Source organism: Hibiscus syriacus, unplaced genomic scaffold (assembly GCF_006381635.1).
Source record: "Hibiscus syriacus cultivar Baekdansim isolate YM2019G1 unplaced genomic scaffold, ASM638163v2 tig00019627_pilon, whole genome shotgun sequence".
In the NCBI taxonomy this organism is placed as follows: domain Eukaryota; kingdom Viridiplantae; phylum Streptophyta; class Magnoliopsida; order Malvales; family Malvaceae; genus Hibiscus; species Hibiscus syriacus.
Genome location: NW_024062473.1, coordinates 53,764 through 74,769, shown reverse-complemented (window position 1 = coordinate 74,769; position 21,006 = coordinate 53,764). Strand labels below are relative to the sequence as shown.

The 21,006-nt window shown below is 35.1% G+C and overlaps 1 protein-coding gene and 1 pseudogene across 1 annotated transcript; both read left to right on the top strand.

Annotated features, from left to right (window-relative positions):
- LOC120209683 lies at positions 1-15,475 on the top strand (annotated as a pseudogene).
- A 2,440-nt stretch (positions 15,476-17,915) lies between these two features.
- Positions 17,916-21,006, top strand: LOC120209682 (sphingoid long-chain bases kinase 1-like). The gene is made up of 5 exons (XM_039208619.1): positions 17,916-18,368; positions 18,469-18,618; positions 18,738-18,869; positions 19,694-19,793; positions 20,063-21,006. The coding sequence occupies exons 1-5, from the start codon at positions 17,916-17,918 to the stop codon at positions 21,004-21,006; spliced, it is 1,779 nt and encodes a 592-aa protein (XP_039064550.1).

Here is a 21,006-nt window from a genome sequence, read left to right as displayed (position 1 = left end):
ATGGTAGAACGTCGGAGGAGCACCGATGAAGCAACGGTGAGGATGGGTTTTGAGCGGAATTGGACGGTGGTGACAGCATAGCATATGGACTTTGGGATCGATCAAAATCAAAGAAAAACAACGATAGTGGCTTAAAATCCGACGAAACTTCAAACGTTTCTCCACGACAAACGATGACAGTTTACAACGAAAGGTCAACGGGGGTTTGATCAGGAGTCGACGGTTGTGGTCACGACTGGTTGACTGACGACCATGAAAGGGAGAAAGGGAAAAGGGGGAAAGGAGGGGGCTGTTGCGATAAGGATTTGAGTTTTTTTTAATAAAAAATATTTTTATTTTTAAAATTTTTAAAATAAATTCTCAAAATTATTAGGGCTCGACACGTGTTACTTAACGGTCAAATTTAACGGTCGTTAAACGGTCAAAGCACCTAAAAGTGCTCCGATTAAAATGTTAGACACCTAATTTTAACGAAAATTATTTAGACACTAAAACATTTTTCGAGACAAAATTCAAACACTTACTGTAGACACTAATTTTTTCATTTATTTTTAAAATTATTATTATTATTATAAATATTATTATTATTATTATTATTATTAAATATTATTATTATTACAAGCCCAAACCAGAACCCAATTACAAATGGGTACCCAGATCCACACCCGACCCATACCACTCAGCAGGATCCAAACCTAATTAGGGTTTCTAGCATCTTCTTCAGCTGCCAGTTTTATCAGCCGTTGGATCTGACATGATCCAACGGTCCAGATTAAGCACAGCAGAAACCCTAGGGTTCACCAACCCTAGGGAGATTTCGGTGCCGCCATGTCCCTCCAACTGCTCCGCCGCTTCTACGCCAACCACTACGTCGTTATGTTCCCCAGTCGTTTGTTGCCACGACATCGATGCTTCCAGAAAATCTACACCAGTCGCTCATGTTACATCCCTTTGGTAACTCACCGAGGGACCATCGAACCGAAGCTAGTTTCATGATGGCCTATAAAAGGCCACCAAACCTGCAAAGACAAGGAGAAGACAACAAGAAAACAACCACGAGGAAAACAACAACCAATAACCAACCGAGAAACAAAACAGAAAAGAAAACTTACCATCGTTAGGATACCAAACATTGTCGGAAAACTCAAAATACCGAAGGTATTTTCTTTAAATCTGCACGATTCTGAGGGTTTTTTTAGGAAAAACTAAGGTTGGAATCGATTTTAGGGCTTTGAGATCTTCAAGTTGGGTAAGTTTTGTAAAATCCGACCACCATGGGTGGTGGCCGACGGTGGTCATCGGTGCCAAAGATCGGCGGTTAGCGGTGGCCGGGTTATCTCTTATGGGAGAATTTTAGAGAGAGTTCAGAGAGAATTTTCATCTCTCTCTTTTAGAGAGAGAGGGGGAAAAAGAAAATGAGAGAGCTGGTTGAGTTTAGGCCGGTTTTGGGCCTTTTATTCCCCTTCCCAAACGACGTCGTTTTGGGAAGGGATGTTTGTGTAATTTCACTCTTGGGAAAATCACGCCCGTGATATCTCCGAATTTATATTCTTTTGCAATTTGGTCACTAAATTGATTTTGTTGGTCTTTTAATTTTGTCTTCTTATTTTATTTTATATTGTTATAGTACTTGCCATATTTATTAAATATTTAGGGTAAATACTAGATTTAGTCCTTTTAATTTTAAAAAATTATATTTTAATCTCGATTAATAATTATGGTTAAATTACAATGATAGTATTTATATTTCATGGTATTTTTAATTAGGGCTATTAATTTATATATGAATATGAGGTTATATTTTTAATTTCTTTTATTTTAATCACTGATTAATTATAATTTTATTTTATTATTGATCTTTATTGTTCAATATTTTTAATTTAGTATTTTAATTTTTATCCCCTATAATTTTACTAATTTTTATTTTAATCTCTTATAATTAATAATGATTAAATTATACTATTAATACTTATATTAAATAATTTGTTTATTGATTATAGATATTAGGTGATAATAATTATATTATATATATTTTGGTAATAAAATCATCTGGGTTCACTATTAAAGTTATGTTAATTCAAACTACTTTTGTTTTTTTAAAAAGTTAAAGTTGAAAATTGAATAATATTTTATTACTATTATTGGATTAGAAAAATGTCAATTTCATATTAGATTTAATTGTAATAAAATAATTTAATTTAAAATTATGTAATTTTAAACAATGTTTACAAATATTTGTTTCAATATTTTAAATATAGTATTTAATTATTACTTTATTTTTTATTTCACTTTTTCATTATAAATATGTTAAACCTATTTTTTATTTATGGTAACAACTTTATTAGGTAGATTCTTGATAATGAATACCTACATATATCAATAGAAGGTTAGCACGTGAAGGTTAATAAAGTATTAATTTTGATTATGTTTTGTTGGTTTGTAAATGTGATTATTTGTTTTGTATGGCTTGATCTTTTCTTATTTTATGAATTCAATTTTAAATTTTCCTATTCTTTCATTTTAGTCATTATATTATTATTTTTGTTTCCTACATGTTTATGTATTTATTTACATTACATTTTTTAAAGGATCGTTTATATTTATTTATTTCTAAATATTAAGAAAGGATTGTCTTAAATTAACTAGATGTCCTATTCTAATATTTTTTTAATAAATAAATACCTTACTTATAAAAACAAATATATATATAATTTTAATTTTATTCAAATTTATTTATTTTTCAATTTTAAAGAAATGGGCTGTCTTAAAGTAACTAGATGTCCTTTTATGATATTTTTAAATAAATAAATACCTTAGTTATAAAACCTTAAATATATATATATATATTAGTTTTATAAAAATTATTTTAATATATTTTTCCTTAGAATTATTTGATTGAATCTGGAATAATAGGATCGTAAATTAAATTCATATTTGAATTCTTAGATTTCCACTAATAGAGACAATTTATGATATTTTTAATATTTTTTCAAAAAATAAATTTCAAAATTATCATATTGTGACACATGTCATTTAATGGGGAAATTAATTCTGTTGACGGTCCGAACACCTAAACGGCTAACGTTTGTAACATTAGGCACCTGGATGGAACGAAATTAGTTTAGGTACCTATTTGGGAAAAGCGGTATAGTTTGAGCACTTATTTTGGTATTAACCCTTTTCAGTCTTTTGATTAGGAATGTCAACGGGGCGGGTTTTGCTCCCCCCGTCCCCGTCCTTGTCCCCGAAATGAATTCCCATCCCCGTCGGGTTTTTTATCGGGGCTCCATCGAGGATTTTTTTTTGCTCCGATCCCGAGAACCCGACCCCAACCCGATTCTGAGAAAAATCGAGCAAGTTTTCATAAAAAATAGAAAAAGCGTTCACAAAAAACTGAAAAATTAGTCTACATGATTTACAATTCAAACTACAATCACAAATTCAAACTCAATTCTAAATAATTGTCTAAACTCCAAAATAAAACACATACATAACTAAATACAAATTTGTTCCGATATTCAAATCATACAACGAAGATGCATACGTAATATTAAGTCAAATGAAGCCATCCAAAATCGTCGTGCCACTTTTGTCACTTTCTTTGGTAGGTCCCTACATTGAGAAATTTATCAATAAAAGCTAGGATTTAGGGTTTGTATTATATAATTAATATAAAAATATAAAATATTATATATATAATTAATATAAAAAATAAAAAAATATTATATATATAATTAATATAAAAAAATATAAAACATTATATATATATATATAATTGGGGCCAGGTGGGGATACTGTAACACCCTCAACCCGTATCCGACCCGGATACAAGTCTGAGGTGTCACATTGACTTTTCAAACTTTAATCTTTTAACGAAAACCAATGAAATTTAAAACTTTTATTAAAATAACATTGTCACTGTACACGAGTTAACCAAAACAAGACAAAAACTAATCAGAGCATTTGTAACTAACACTTTTCTTACATGCCAACACACTACATACAACAAAATACATATTGTGACTTTACTTCTGATCTGATCGCTGAGTAGAGATATGTTGATATGCAAATTCCTATTCTTGATTCTCCTGCTCTTCAAAACCTACGTGTAAAAACATTTACACGCTAAGTCATAGACTTAGTGAGGCATAATTACATAATAAAGAATTACTAAAATATAAACATGTCGTCTACTATCCAAACACAATTATACTATCATACCATCATTTATTATACCACATATGAGCCAATATAAATCGTAATAATACCATATTAAGATACAATTATATACATCCTCGTTATGTCTTATTTAAGCCCATATACACTATTGAGAACCCAAGGTATACGAGTATTATGAGGTTGTGCACACGTATGCTGTCACCACAGCTCAATGAATATTCCGAAGGACCTATCCAGAGGTCATAAAGATCTTCGGTAACTATCCAAAGGTCATAAAGATCCTCGGTAACTATCCAGAGGTCATAAAGATCTTCGGTAACTATCCAGAGGTCATAAAGATCCTCGGTAACTATCCAGAGGTCATAAAGATCCTCGGTAACTGTCCATAGGTACCGAAGAACCTAGGTAAACTATCCATATGTTCCTTAGAACATAGGTATACTATCCATATGTCTCGAAAGACATAGGTAGTTCTTTGACTCTTGGTATGCCAACTATACTTACAGTTCTCATAACTCATATCATGGGCATTGTCTTTTAATTTATTGCATATTCACATATCATATCACATTTTTCTTTTTCTATAGCTCTTTATCACATGTTCATATGATCATCGTATTACCTATACCTTTTCATATAACCCTTACATATATACATACATACATACATACATACATACATACATACATACATACATACATACATACATACATACATACATACATACATACACATACATACATACATACATACATACATACATACATACATACATACATACATACATACATACATACATACATACATACATACATACATACATACATACATACATACATACATACATACATACATACATACATACATACATACATACATACATACATACATACATACATACATACATACATACATACATACATACATACATACATACATACATACATACATACATACATACATACATACATACATACATACATACATACATACATACATACATACATACACATACATACATACATACATACATACATACATACATACATACATACATACATACATACATACATACATACATACATACATACATACATACATACATACATACATACATACATACATACATACATACATACATACATACATACATACATACATACATACATACATACATACATACATACATACATACATACATACATACATACATACATACATACATACATACATACATACATACATACATACATACATACATACATACATACATACATACATACATACATACATACATACATACATACATACATACATACATACATACATACATACATACATACATACATACATACATACATACATACATACATACATACATACATACATACATACATACATACATACATACATACATACATACATACATACATACATACATACATACATACATACATACATACATACATACATACATATACATACATACATACATACATACATACATACATACATACATACATACATACATACATACATACATACATACATACATACATATACATACATACATACATACATACATACATACATACATACATACATACATACATACATACATACATACATACATACATACATACATACATACATACATACATACATACATACATACATACATACATACATACATACATACATACATACATACATACATACATACATACATGTCATCATTTATGTTTTTATCATACTCCTATAGTATTATCCTTCATCTCTTGTTCATTTTTCATCCAATAACTTATATAAATGTATATATATCACGTATACTAGTTCCTAGGTCCCATCAAACTAGCATATTTTCATATATTTGTAATCATGTAGTTTATTTTTCATATAATTCATGTCAGCCCTCATATGATTTCATATTCATATGCTATATATACTTCGTATTCTTTCTTATGTCCTTTTCATACTTCTTATTTCATATTCTTTTGAAATCATATTGATCATTTTAACTATTTCACATATTTAACACATTTATCTACCTATTTACACAACTCATATAATATATATATACTGTAACATGTCAATAAATATGCTCATTCATACCTATAAACCATAACAAACACATCACACACACTTCATATACCTAATATAGATATCTCGTAACTCATTCAATCCCATATGACACATACATTCATATATAAGCTCTAATCTGGAAAATAGACTTACCACAATCTGCATAGTATATCCCATAATGCATATGGTATGAATTCATATCATATTTAATAATATTGAATGAATCATGTATCAAGATATTAAATCTATACTTATCGCAAGTCTAGAACTGAATATACTAACATAATCATATTATGCATATGCACTCACCTTAGCCTTGTTTGAATTGAATCAATTCTAACCCTTCGATTACTTTGAAGCAAAGTCACGTTCAATATCTACATAAGCATAATTTTCAAGATGATTATCAGATGCCTAAGTCTTGAAATTAACCTCTAATAGCCTACCAATTCAAGGGATTAATAGTTTAGTCTCTCTTCTTTCTTCTTCTTTTTTTTTCATTATGGGGGAATCGGTTCCCCCTTGGGGTATCGATTCCCCTCTAGCATTCTGGAAATTCATATTCGTTTGAGGGGGGATCGATTCCCCTTGAATGGGTACCGATTCCCCTAGCCCAGAAATCCCATTTTGAGCTCGAAAATCACCTTATTTCAGCTCAAACCTTCCTATTTCACTTCCTTTAATACTCCTAACTTTAATACACATACTTAAACTTATTTTTATTCCATAATCACTTCTTTAACTTCAAATATAGTCATTCCTATGTAATTGCAAAAATTATACTAGTTTTGCAACATGTTCAAATTCCTATTCTAACACTTCCTATCCCTTAATTAACTTGATGACAAGTCAAATTCAACTTCCAATTCTCAATATAAACTTTATTTCGATATTTCATTCAAAAACTCCAAATCTTTAAATCCTCATAAACTCTTCATCTTGTTGTTTTAAAGCAAATTAATCTTTCCTTAATCTTACTTAGCATCTAATAATCGAAACTAAACTTAAATTTCAGCACATAATCAGCTCAAGAGAAAACTCACCTTTGCTTGGCTTCAGACGTGAAGAAGAAGAAGAAAAAAAATAGAAGAGAACTCTGGAAACCTCTAAACTTTATTTCCTTCCTTCCACGTGTATCTATATATACCATATATTATTATTATATTTTTCTTTTCTTTACAAATGACTATACTATCCTTTCATTCCTCATTCTTTTCAATTTGATCTTACACCACATTTCTCATATAAGTCTTTAAACCACTCAATTATTCTAATTTAAATCACCAAATTTTGAAACCTTACAATTTAGTCACTAACTCGGTATTGAGGATGTTACAGATACCTTGTCCCGAACCCGAAAAAATCCCTGAATTTTACCTCGATACCCGACCCGAACTTAACCGGTTTCGGGTGGTTCTGTCATTCCTACTTTTGATTCTATGTTCTGATTTTTATTGCGCATGACATGTTCGATGATTTGTGTCAATGACAACAGGTTCATCGCGCCGGGTTATTTTACGAGAATCTAGTTCCCCATTTCACGATGTACGATGTGGAATATCCGGATCATTCGTTTTTTAAGTTCACCGATGATGGTCAGTACTTGGTGAGTTTCAGTAAGAACCATATGGATTTGATTGTTTATAAACCGAAGTGGCTTTCTTACTCGTGCAATGTAGAGGATTGTGATGGTGCCCATTAACTCCCACCCCAAGCCAAGAGGTTCGAGAGTTTCTTCACGCAGTTTTTACGTTCGATCACTTGCTTCCTTCAACAAGCTTATATGCAAAGGCTTCTTTCTCTACATGGAGAGTGATCAATTCGAGATTTTCACTACTTCCACTGCTCCAGTTCATGGTGCTCGTGACGGAGCTATTCTGGGGATCCCATCATTTGAAAGAATCACCATTCACCTCGTGAGGTTTGTATAAATCAAGATCAAACACTGCGCCATTAGTTATGGAATACTAAATTCTGTTTCGTTTTGTTCTTAATTTTTTTTGCAATACAATCAGGTTGCATTGTTGGAAATAAAACACTCACACAAACAACTTTTATTGAAACTCAAACAAATATTACAAGAGCACTCTCACTCAAAAACAAGAACTACAACTCACTCTTATAAGACTTTGCTTCTTCACTCACTTAGAAGCTCTTAATTTTTCTTGATGTTTAAAAAACTAAAATGGTAAGGGGTATTTATACTACTCAAGAACAATCCTACACCACACAAATAAACTAATTTAAACCATTAAAAATTCAACAAATACCTAACTCTCACCTAACTAAATTGATGTAAGCAATGACATCATTACTTAAATGATGTAAGCAATGACATCTTTACTTAAATGATGTGAGCAATGACATCAATTTAGTTTGGGTTTGGGTTTAGGCTCCCATAATGGATCAAGTTTATGATCCAACACCCCCCCTTAAACTTGATCTCGTGACCCCTAGTAGGTTCCTTAATCTTATGAAGTCTTCACTTTTCAGTGGCTTGGTAAAAATATCGGCAACTTGATCTTGTGACTTCACGTATTCAACTTCCACATCGTTTCTTGCAACACACTCCCTTATATAGTGGTAGCGAATGTCGATGTGCTTGCTTCGATCATGGAATACTGGATTCTTCGCTAAGGCAATGGCTGACTTGTTGTCGACACAAACCTTGGTAGGCTCTTCTTGTATCAAACATATCTCCTTCAATAGATTTCTAAGCCAAATTGCATGACAAACGCATGAGGTAGTAGCAACATATTCCGCTTCACAGTGGACAATGTGACAATCGGTTGTTTTCTTTGACATCCATGTGAATGCAATATCTCCCATGAAAAATACGAATCCAGTAGTGCTCCTTCGATTATCTATGTCTCCACCCCAATCACTGTCGCTATATCCAACAAGCTTGTAATCGTTAGAAACTGAATAGAACAAGCCAAAGTCAATTGTACTTTTCAGATAGCGAAGAATTCTCTTTGTGTTTTTAAAATGGGTGGTTGTTGGAGATTCCATATAGCGACTAACCAATCCAACTACGTGAAGAATATCGGGTCTCGTGCAAGTTAGATAGCGTAGACTTCCTACCAAACTTTTGAAGAATGTTGGATCTACACTTTCACCTTCTTCATGTTTGGTCATCTTGATCCCGTATTCTGCCGGTGTGCTTATTGGCTTACAGTTCTCCATCTTGAACTTCTTCAGTATCTCCTTTGCATAGCTTTCATGTGAAATGAAAATTCCATCATTTTGTTGCTTAACTTCAATGCCAAGGTAGTACGCCATGAGCCCGATGTCTGTCATCTCAAATTCTTTCATCATCACATCCTTGAATTCATTAAACATGCTTGGGTTACTTCCAGTGAAGATCAAATTGTCCACGTAGAGGCACACGATCAAAATATCTCCATCTTTGATCTTGATATATAGAGCATGCTCGTAGGGACATTTTTTGAAGTCATTCTCTTGGAAGTACTTGTCGATTCGGCTATTCCATGCCCTTGGTGCTTGTTTTAGCCCGTAAAGAGCCTTCTTCAACACCAACACCTTGTCTTCGTGCCCTTTGACTTCATAGTCTGATGGTTGCTGAATGTAAACTTCCTCTTCAAGAACTCCATTTAGGAAGGTAGACTTTACATCCATCTGTTGTATCTTCCACTTGTTTTGAGCTGCCAAAGAAATGATTAGTCTGATAGTCTCCAATCGAGCAACAGGAGCAAATACCTCATCATAGTCAATTCCAGCCTTTTGACTATAGCCTTTAGCAACTAGCCTCGCTTTGTGCCTTTCAATCTCTCCTTTGGCGTTTTGCTTTGTTTTGTACACCCATTTGACACCTATCGTCTTATGTCCCTTGGGAAGTGTGGTAAGTTCCCATGTGTCATTCTTCTCAATGGCCTTGATTTCTTCGTCCATCGCATCTCTCCATTTCTTTTCTTGTACCGCTTCTTGAAAGCTCACTGGTTCACAATTGGCAAATAGACAAAATAATGTAAGATTATCTTGTCGTTCAGTTACCTCATAGAGATCTCTAAGGCTTCTTGTGCGTTGCACAACTCTTTCACTTTGACTCCCACTTGACGATGATGAAGGTGATGAGTCTCCTTGAGTGGCTGATGTTGGTGAAGTGGGTGGAGTTGCAAGCTCTTGTTGAGATTCATCTAGTTGCTCCTTCATTGTCTGCTCATCTTCTTCAAACTGAGGAAAGAAATTGAAGTCATCTGTATGAGAGTTAAAATCCCATTCTCCTTCTTCGTTGAAGACCACATCTCGACTAATCACAAACTTCTTATTGTCTGGATTGTACAACTTGTAACCCTTCGAATTAGCATCATAGCCGATGAAGATAAAACTCTCGCTTTTATCATCAAGCTTCGTTCTTCTCTCGTCTGGTACGTGAACATGGGCTATACTTCCAAAGGTTCTCAAATGGGAAATGCCAGGCTTTCTTCCACTCCATGCTTCTTGCGGTGTCTTTCCCCATACACTTCTTGTTGGAGATCGGTTTGTCAAGTAGACTGCACACGCTACTGCCTCTGGCCAAAATTCCTTAGGTAGTTTCTTACTTTTGAGCATGCTTCGTGCCATGTCGAGGATTGTTCTGTTCTTTTTTTCTGCCACACCATTTTGATGGGGGGATCTAGGAACTGTTATTGGTCGACGAATTCCATTTGCTTCACAGAACTCTTGAAACTCCCTGGAAGTAAATTCTCCACCTCGATCAGATCTCATGGCTTTGATCTTTCTACCGCTTTCTCTCTCCACTGCTGCTTTGAACTTCTTAAAGACTTCAAAAACTTCTGACTTCTGTTTCAAGAAATATACCCAAGTTTTTCTTGAAAAATCATCAATGAAGAGAAGAAAATAGTTATTGTTACTGAGAGAGCTCGGCTTGATCGATCCACACACATCGGTATGGATGAGCTCGAGTGGCTTCTTGGCTCTTGTCTCTGACTCATTTGGAAAGCTTTTCCTGAATTGTTTCCCAGCTAGACACCCTTCACAAAGCTGGTCAGGATGGTTGATGCGAGGTAGTCCCTTCACAATCTCCTTCTTAGATAGCAGCTCTAGACCTCCAAAATTGAGATGCCCAAATCGAAGATGCCAAAGCCATGATGCATCTTTATAGCAAGCTTTCAGGCACTTTGCAACATCATTTTGTATGTTGATCAAGAACATTCTATTCTTTGACATCAGCACTTTAGCAATGAAGTTATTATTATCATCTTTTATAGAAAGATTATAATTATTCATATGAATATCATAACCTTTCTCTACCAGTTGCCCTAAACTTAAGATGTTACTTTTCATATTGGGCACATAGTAGACATTTGAAATAAATTAATGTCTCCCATATTTCAAACGGATAAGAATGTTACCTCTCCCTTTCACTGCTATTGTGGAATCATCTCCAAACGAAACATTTCCGCTTACTGACTCGTCTAGCTCCACGAACATGTCTTTCCTTCCACACATGTGATTGCTTGCACCACTGTCAAGATACCAGGAATTTGCTTGGCCACCATCAGTTTCCTTTCGTGCTAGAAGAAGAGTTTCTTTGCCATCTGTCTTTTCCTCCACGTAGTTAGCCTTCTCCTCAATTTTGTTGTTGGGAGCTCTACATTCTGAAGCATAATGCCCAAACTTTTGACAATTATAACATCGAACTTGAGATTTTTCACGCCTTGAGTTCGGATTGATTCTTCCACGGCCTCGTGTTGAGCTTTCTCCTTTCTCATAGTTGTTGTTGGAATTATTGTTGTTGTAATTCCAGCCTCGTCCATGACCTTGACTTCCACCTCGTCCATGGCCTCTACCTCTGCCTTGGCCACGTTGGTTTCTATCATTGCGTTGGCTTTCATGCATATCTTTGAGTTGCAGCTTGAGGAGTTGCACAGTAAACTCATGCTTCTTCTTATGCTTCTCTTCGTATGCTTGCAATGATCCTTGGAGTTGCTCGATCGTCATTTCTTCCAAGTCTTTAGTTTCTTCCATCGTCACGACGATGTGCTCAAATTTGGGATCCAACGAATGAAGTATCTTCTCTATTATCCTCACATTGTCTAACTTTTCACCATTTCTTTTTAATTGATTAGAAACATCTACTACTCTTGAGAAATAATCTGAAATAGACTCAGATGCTTTTATGTTTAAGGATTCGAATTCACCTCTTAATGTTTGGAGACGAACCTTCTTCACTTGCTCGGATCCTTTGTAAGAGGTTTGCAGCTTCTCCCACGCTTCCTTGCTAGAGCTTTCACTTGAAATCTTTTCAAAACCATCATCATCTAATGCTTGATAGATGAGGTAGAGAGCCTTCTTGTCTCTCTTTCTTGAATCCTTCAAAGTTGTGTTTTGATCTGGTGTAAGAGTAGCAAAAGCATCATCATCCGTAGGCTCGTTATAGCCTTTCTCTATGATATCCCACACATCTTGTGATCCAAGAAGTACCTTCATTTTGATACTCTAATTGTCTTAGTTGTTGTTGTTGAGTGTCGGAACTTGGAATGGTGCCATACCATTTGCCATATCTCTCAATATAATGAGATTTTGTAAAATCCGATTGCAAGAATGAATCCAGAATGCCGAAAAAACCTTGGGAGGGACTTGGACAACTCGGTCAAGGTCTCCAACTCGGCTGACTCGGCTCAACTCAGTGAGTCAACTCGATTTTCTGGCAGCGGTCTTCCGGCGGTGCGTGGCGGTGCGTCAGAACTCATATTGAGAAAATTCTGGTGGCGGCGGATTCCTCTCGTCGAGACCTTCGATCTTTCCAACTCGCTCTGATACCGCTTTGTTGGAAATAAAACACTCACACAAACAACTTTTATTGAAACTCAAACAAATATTACAAGAGCACTCTCACTCAAAAACAAAAACTACAACTCACTCTTATAAGACTTTGCTTCTTCACTCACTTAGAAGCTCTTAATTTTTCTTGATGCTTAAAACTAAAATAGGAAGGGGTATTTATACTACTCAAGAACAATCCTACACCACACAAATAAACTAATTTAAACCATTACAAATTCAACAAATACTTAACTCTCACCTAACTAAATTGATGTAAGCAATGACATCATTACTTAAATGATGTAAGCAATGACATCTTTACTTAAATGATGTAAGCAATGACATCAATTTAGTTTGGGTTTGGGTTTAGGCTCCCATAATGGATCAAATTTATGATCTAATACGTTCGATCACTTGCTTCTTCAATGAGCTTATATGCAAAGGCTTCTTTCTCTACATGGAGAGTGATCAATTCGGGATTTTCGTACTTCCACTGCTCCAGTTCATGGTGCTCGTAACGGAGCTATTCTGGGGATCCCATCGTTTGAAAGAATCACCATTCACCTCGTTGGGTTTGTATAAATCAAGATCAAACACTGCGCCATTAGTTATGGAATACTAAATTCTGTTTCGTTTTGTTCTTAATTTTGTTTTGCAATACAATCAGGTTGCATGACGGGTTTAAAGTAGGTGAGAAGGTGTTTCACAATGATTGTTTCAATTTCATCCACAATGCGGGTGCCTTCTTGTACGATGATCTGCTCTCGGTTGTATCGCTTCGTTATCAAACGATATACATTATTCAAATCAGGGATTCCGGGAGCCTTGTCGATGTTCGAGCCATTGGTGCGTATTGTCGTGAAGATGATGAGCTTTTTATAAATTCCAGTTCTCAGGCATGATGCTTTTTCTTTTATGTTCTCTATTCTAGTTTTATCATGTACTTAGGCTTCACTGATTCTATTGCAAATGCTATTACTGCCTTACTAGTAAACTGAAGTACTTATTGGGTTTTTCAATTCATGTACCTCCTGTTAGTGTGTAGAGCTCTTCAATGTCGAGTTACTTTCTCTCTCGAAAATGTTTTGGACACAAATGGCTTTCTCATTAACATGTATCTCTGGACCCTGCCCATAGTGTTTATCATTTTAGTTGTTAAACCTGAGAGCCTAACTATTTTTCACTAACAATCTGACTATTGATGCTAAAACTTCAAAACATCCGACGAAAGTTAACTGCATCAGTTGTCGGGCAATCGTGGAGACCTTGTAGATAATGGTATAAACCGTGACCAGCCTAATTCAAACAATTCTTTTTTGAGTGGTATCAAACAACGCTTGCTTTCGTTCATATTCCGAGAAATATGGAGTGAAGAAACAGATCAAACCCAGGTTTTTTTCTCTCATTATTTTGTCTGTTTTGTCTTGTTGAATTCTTGAACAATCACATGATCTATTACTTCATTCAGAATGCAGCGGCCGAGCTTTACCTTCTCTTTGAATGTTTCTGTGATCATTTCCATGCAATATCAATACATTCGATGCGTATGAATTTCGTATCTTTTCACTCAAATAATATTAATGTACTTGAACACCTAAAATGGATGAAGAATAAAGCCCCCAGTGCCTCGCAGGTGTGAGTTTCGTAACCGGAAGTTGTTGCTAGTCTACTATTTTACGGTTCTCTTGTATCTTTTCTGGAATTCTCTTCTGATAGTTTTCCGGCATGGTGTCTTAAGTCTTCAATCTTCGGTTTTGCATGTCTAATTGCCTCACGACTCTTCTGCAGTTTGTAAAGAAGACGCTATCCTCGTTGCCTTTAACTTGTCAAGCAACGAGTCCTTCTCCCTACCTCGATCAGTCTCTCTTCCGCTTCGATGAGAAGGTGTGATTCACAGGCTGCTAGTCAAACCCCATGCTTTCTTCCTCATTTTTATGTCGACATTCTTTTCGTATCAGACGTTTAAGGCCATAGTTTCTCTTTGTTTTGTGTATGCCTTCGCTATCCTTATTGTTTATTAGCACCCCACGAATCCGGTTTATCGATGCCTAACCATTTTCTGGCATGTTCTTGCAGCTAATAACTGCAACCGACCGGCCCAGACAAGCAGCAGATCATCCCGTCAGATTCATTTCTAGGAGGCAACCGAACATTCACAACTTTAAGATCAAGACAGGCAATACTCTTTCCTTGTATTATCCGATTATTTAAACTCGAGTTTTTCTCCAACCTTTCCCTTTGTAGTATGAGAAAAATTAACGGTTTAAACTTTTCCGGTTTAGGCTCGGAATTCGGTGGCGCGGATGGTCGGAGCAAAAGGTATTCGCATTTCATGTTCCATCCTTTTCTGCCCTCGGCTCTCTTCTTCATCCAGCCCTCTTTGTTCACGCCGCCATCGGCGGTGAATATTCACTTCCAGGGATAGTGTTTATTGTGTGAGTATTTGCTTTGATGGCCGCTATCCTCGTTTTGAAATGCCTTGTGCTAGTTTTTGTTGTTTGGTATCATATAGACTCGAAATAGACTCGAACATGATGATCTAAATTTGACCTGAAACTCAAAAAACCGAATCGAACATAAACCAACCTAAATTTTAGCCAAACAGAAAAGTAATTCAAACTAAAAGAAACCAAATCGAATCGAAATGGGTGTCCCTTGTTCCCATATGTAATGGGGTAAGAGAGAGGTAAAATAGTAGGCTGTCCCCAACACCAGGTTGAGAGCAGCTTTCGTAGAAGATCTCCGAATTATGAAATGCCTTCCGTGGGACTCGATCCCACGACCTTAAAGTAAGAACCTTGTGTTCTACCAACTGAATTAGATAGTCATCTCCAAATCGAATCAAAATCGACCAGAATTTTAACTAGTTGTCATGTACATTTGATACTTAGGTAGATGGTTAAAAGTTTTTCATTGAAGTACATTAGAGGTCATTATTTAATAAAAAAACTATGTTTAAATAATTATTTTGGTCATTAAACTTTCAAAAAGTATATAATGGTCAGTAAAGTTACATAATTTAGATATATTTCTTTTGTAAATTATATCATTCGCTATCAATCTATTGTTTTTTATGGTCACTAAATTACCTTTTTGTTAAAAGTATCACTGACTTTATTTTTTTCTACTTTGTTCATCGGTCATTGAAAATATAATGACGATACTAACATGTGTTATAGTTATATTAATCAAATAAGAATATTACAAAAATAACATGTTGTTGATGACAAAAGGAAAAAAGGGTAAATTACACAAATGGTCCCTTGATTATAGGGTGTTATTTTATTGAGTCACTTGATTGTTAAAAATTACAAAATAGTCCATTGATTATAGGATGTTGATTTGTTAATTCCCTCGACTATTAGAAGTTTCAAATGGTTACCTGATTATTCATATGTTTCAAACTCATTTTTTTCGTTGGAAAATTAATGACAGTCTAAGTTGGATGTTAACCTACTTACTGAGATATGATAACCTTTTGAGATTATGAGATCAGAATTTACCATAGCAAAGTCAGCAGGTTAACGTTTAACTTAAAATGTCATAAATTTTTTCATAGAAAATGACAAGTTCGGAACATGTAAACAGTTGAGTAAAAATTTTGTAAATTTTAATAGTCAATAGACTTAATAAAGTAATATCCTATAGTTAAGGGATCATTTTATAACTTTTAATAGTCGAAGGACTCAATGAAGCATAACTCTATAATTGAAGAACCATTTGTGTATTTTACTCCAAAGAAAATGATGTGTAATTTTTTTAAAATAAAGAAATGTCATATCAATTTTAAGGGTAAATTCTGTGTTTAGTATCTAAACTATCAGTTTTGGTTCTTTTTAGTACCTAAACTTTCAATTTTTTCAAAACCGTACCTAAAGTTCAAATTTTGTTTCATTTTAGTATCCGCCCTTATAAATTTTAGTTTTTGTTTCGTTCTATTAACCTCATTCAAAAGTTAAGTTTTGAAAATAAAATGAAAGTTTAGATATTAAAACGGATCAAACTCCAAAATGATAGTTTAAATACTAAACGTGTTATGTTTGTAACGACAATGTACTAAAATGAAATGAAAACTAAACGTTAGGCATGATTTTGATAAAAATGAAAGTTTAAGTATTAAAATAGGTAAAAATTCATAATTTATGTACTAAATACTTAGTTTATCCCAATTTGAATCGTAGATGATGAAAATAACGTTCATTAACAATGTTTTTATAGGGGAAAATTAATTTAATGATCAAAAAATAAATAATAGATAAAATGATGACTAACATTGTAGGTTACCCCAAAAAAATCAAATTATGATATAAACACGATAAATTTAATATAATTAGATAATACATAAATATGATATATTATTATTTTCTTATCCAATAATATTAATAGTTTTTTTAAAATACAGAAAAATCATTTTATCTTAAAAGAAAAACTTATTCATATTTATCTTTATTAGTAATATTTTATTATTCTTATAATTGTTCCATTTAATAATAAGAAATAAGTAGACCTTTTTTTTTACAAAAAAATAAAAAGAATTATTACTTGGACTTATAATTTAATTTTAATTTCAATTTTACGATTAGTGGTGTATGGATTTACCGATTCACCGTAGCTCCGATCAACAAATCCCGTAATCTCAACCAACTAATACCATTCCGACGGCCTTCGCCGGTGAGTCTCGATTTACGTTATGAGGAGACCTATGATCATTCTTGAGCTCGCATTGTCATAATCTCCTGGTTTTCTCTACAGCTGGTGTGAGATTATAAGAAAAGAGAGAAGGAACTATCTTTTTTTTTGTATGTCTGTGTTTGTTTCTCGTTAGTTGTGGATTTTGGCAACGACAATTACGGGCATGAACGGATATGTCAAAAAGTGGAAGTTTATCAAGGAGTGATAATAGAGTGTCATCGTCATCGCTGCCACCGCAGACGTTGAGTCGGCTGAGCTTTTGCTCGCAGTTAGCAACTCACTATTCCCCAATTGTGTTCCCAGAGAAACGTACTAAGAAGCTGCAGGCTTCCTTTCGATGTGACAAAGCCCCCGTCGCGAATGATCAGCCGGATAAATCGAAGTGTGACGAGCACCGGATCGATATCCGAGAAGGGGATGAAAAATCTGATTTGCTTGGTTATGTGGTTCACTCAGGTAGGCTCATTTTAGATAAGAGAAAGAATGTTCCCGCTAATACTAATGCTGCTGATATAGAGCAGAATTCTGCCACTGATGTTGCCAACCAAGAAGCTGTTGCTGCTACACTCACTAGCAAGGCATTGGTTTGGGGTTCTGGTGTCTTGTCTCTTGAAGACGTCGTCTCGGTAACCATTTCGTCTCTGAATAAATTGTTGGAATGAATAAGTATTTATTTTGGATTTTGTGAGTTTGCAATCAGTCTATTTAGGTTCTTTATCTTGGCAGGTATCTTACAATGTTGGTGTTAGACATTTCATTGTGCATTCTTATCCTCTGAAAAAGGGTTCTTATGGCCTTTCGTGTTTTATTAAATCAAAGAGAAGGCGAAAGGATAATCGTTTCGTGGCTTCTAGTGTAGAAGAGGCAGTTCGATGGGTTGTTGGGTTTGCAGATCAGCAGTGTTTTATCAATTGTTTGTCTCAGACTTTAGTTTCTTCAGTGGAGCAAGGTTCTGAAACTTTTCCTGTGGATACTCCTCCTGAACTCTTGGTTAGGTGCAAGAATCCACCAAAAATGCTTGGTATAGAAATTCCAATGGAATCATACCAGCAGGTTCTGACAATTCACTGGTTTGGACTGTTCTTGGAGTTAGAGATCCGTTCTCCGCTGCAATTTCTATTGTTAAGGTAATGCTTCTTAGCAAGTTCAACATGCGATGGTCTGTGCTTCTGGTTATTCTGTTGTCCCTTTATAGATTAATACCTGTCTTCTCTTCAAAACCTTTAAATCCATGGGTCAGAAATAGGTTAGCAATGCTTTGATGATCCTAATTCTGTTGCTCCAAAGATTATTGGAGTCTGTATTTCAAGGACGAGGTGTAGTAGGAACACTGTCCTTAAAACTGATTCCACCCTATCCAGTAATATCCTGGTCTCAAGAAGAGATACGGGGGCTTCTGGTTTCCCAGGATTCAACAGCCAGTTATCTCTTTAATTTTGCACCTGAACTACAGAGATTGACTTACCGGTCTTTGGTTGCCACCAGCTTGTTATTTAAGTCACTAATTCACTTTTAAGTAGTATATGACACTAATTATTTTCAATAAACAGACACGAGAGGAAAGCTTAGTGCAATGAGAACTAGAAATATGCATGCTTAGCCAAATTAACAAGCCTAGTTGTAGGTTTACCAAGCCTAAGTACGTTTGTATGTAGATGTTTGTAGTGGATACCATCTATTGATATGTATTAGATTATGTGTCATTATAATTAAACTGAACTATTTCTAACAATCCCTAACAATTCAAATTACTTAGCTGGTGAACTGAAATATGCTATTCATAATGGTCAGTATCTTTTGCTGTTGCTTCTCAATTAGTGGAAGCATGGTCTTTTTGTAATGACCACCACAATATGAAGAATGGTGGTAATACTAGATTTTCTTTTTATAGACGCATTAACTTCCTACTGTGCTTTTTGTTGCTTACAATTGAGGTTCTCGTTGGTTTCAGGGAGGCCTTACTGCGACAGATGTTTTTGCCGTTGAGTGGGTTCAGACCGGTATTATTCACTTTGGGATGACGTGCTCCTATTATGGTTTTGCCAGTGATGGTATGTATTAGTTAAGAGATGATCTATCCTAGTTAGAACAATATCAATCAGTCATATGTTCTTCCTAGAAATATATATATATATATATATATATATATATGAAGTGGACTGATTATGCTTGGATGCTTCCTGACTAACATACCTGAACATGTGGCCAACTTGACTGTGAGATGCAGTTATGATCTTTTTAATCCTTTTGGAATGATTTGAGTATTCAACCTCAGTTCCTTACAGATATTGAGTTTGTCTCTTTTTCTCATCTGTTGCAGTGTTAGAACTTTCTGAGAAATATCAGAAACGATTTGGTCCTCTGCGATATTTTGTTGCCGGGTTCCAAAAATTTCTGTGGTTGCCGAAGTACAACTACGAAGTCGAGTACCTTCCAGCCGCAAAAGAGGATCGAGGCAGTAAAAACTCTGCTGATAGGGAAGTAGTTGACATGTCAGACCTGTACACAGATGTTATGAGGAGGTCAAACACGGATGGCATTCCCAGAGCTTCTAGTTTATCTAGTATAGATTCAATAATGAATCCTAGTCGATGTCTGGGGGGTGAGATGGACACATTTGGTACCACCCATGTTGGCACCGAACCATCTGATTACGTGCGAGGCTTTGATCCCAAGATCAAATGGCCATCATCTGGGCGAAGCAATGTGGCAGCTGAGCCGGAGGTTATTCATCCCCAGTTACCACATTCAACCACTCTAAACTGGCCTAGGACCAGAACAAAATCCAGGACAGATAAAGGATGGAGTGGGTTAACGGCAGCAAATGATCCTTCTAGATGTTCTCGGGGTAATGCTGCAATAAATGACAAAGAGGATATATCTTCTACATTGTCCGATCCAGGTCCAATTTGGGATGCTGAACCAAAGTGGGATGCCGAGGTTAATTGGGAAGTCGAAAATCCAATCGAGTTACCAGGGCCATCAGATGATGTTGAATCGGGTGGAAATAAGGAAGCTGTACCAAGACTAAAAGATAAATGGGTTGTAACTGAGGGGCCATTTCTCGGCATCCTTGTGTGCAACCATGCATGCAGAACTGTGCAGAGTTCTCAGGTGGTGGCTCCAAGAGCCGAACACGACGACAACACCATGGATATGCTTTTAGTCCACGGGAGTGGGCGACTGAGGCTGATGAGATTTTTCTTGCTGCTACAGATGGGTAAACACTTTTCACTGCCATATGTCGAGTACATTAAGGTATAA

Bases quoted from the DNA above. Each gene is read 5' to 3' on its own strand.
- LOC120209682 (XM_039208619.1), top strand. From the start codon at position 17,916: ATGTCAAAAAGTGGAAGTTTATCAAGGAGTGATAATAGAGTGTCATCG. The intron at 18,369-18,468 runs GTAACCATTTCG...TTATCTTGGCAG, and splicing joins CTCTTGAAGACGTCGTCTCG to GTATCTTACAATGTTGGTGT. The intron at 18,619-18,737 runs GTTGTTGGGTTT...ACTCTTGGTTAG, and splicing joins TAGAAGAGGCAGTTCGATGG to GTGCAAGAATCCACCAAAAA.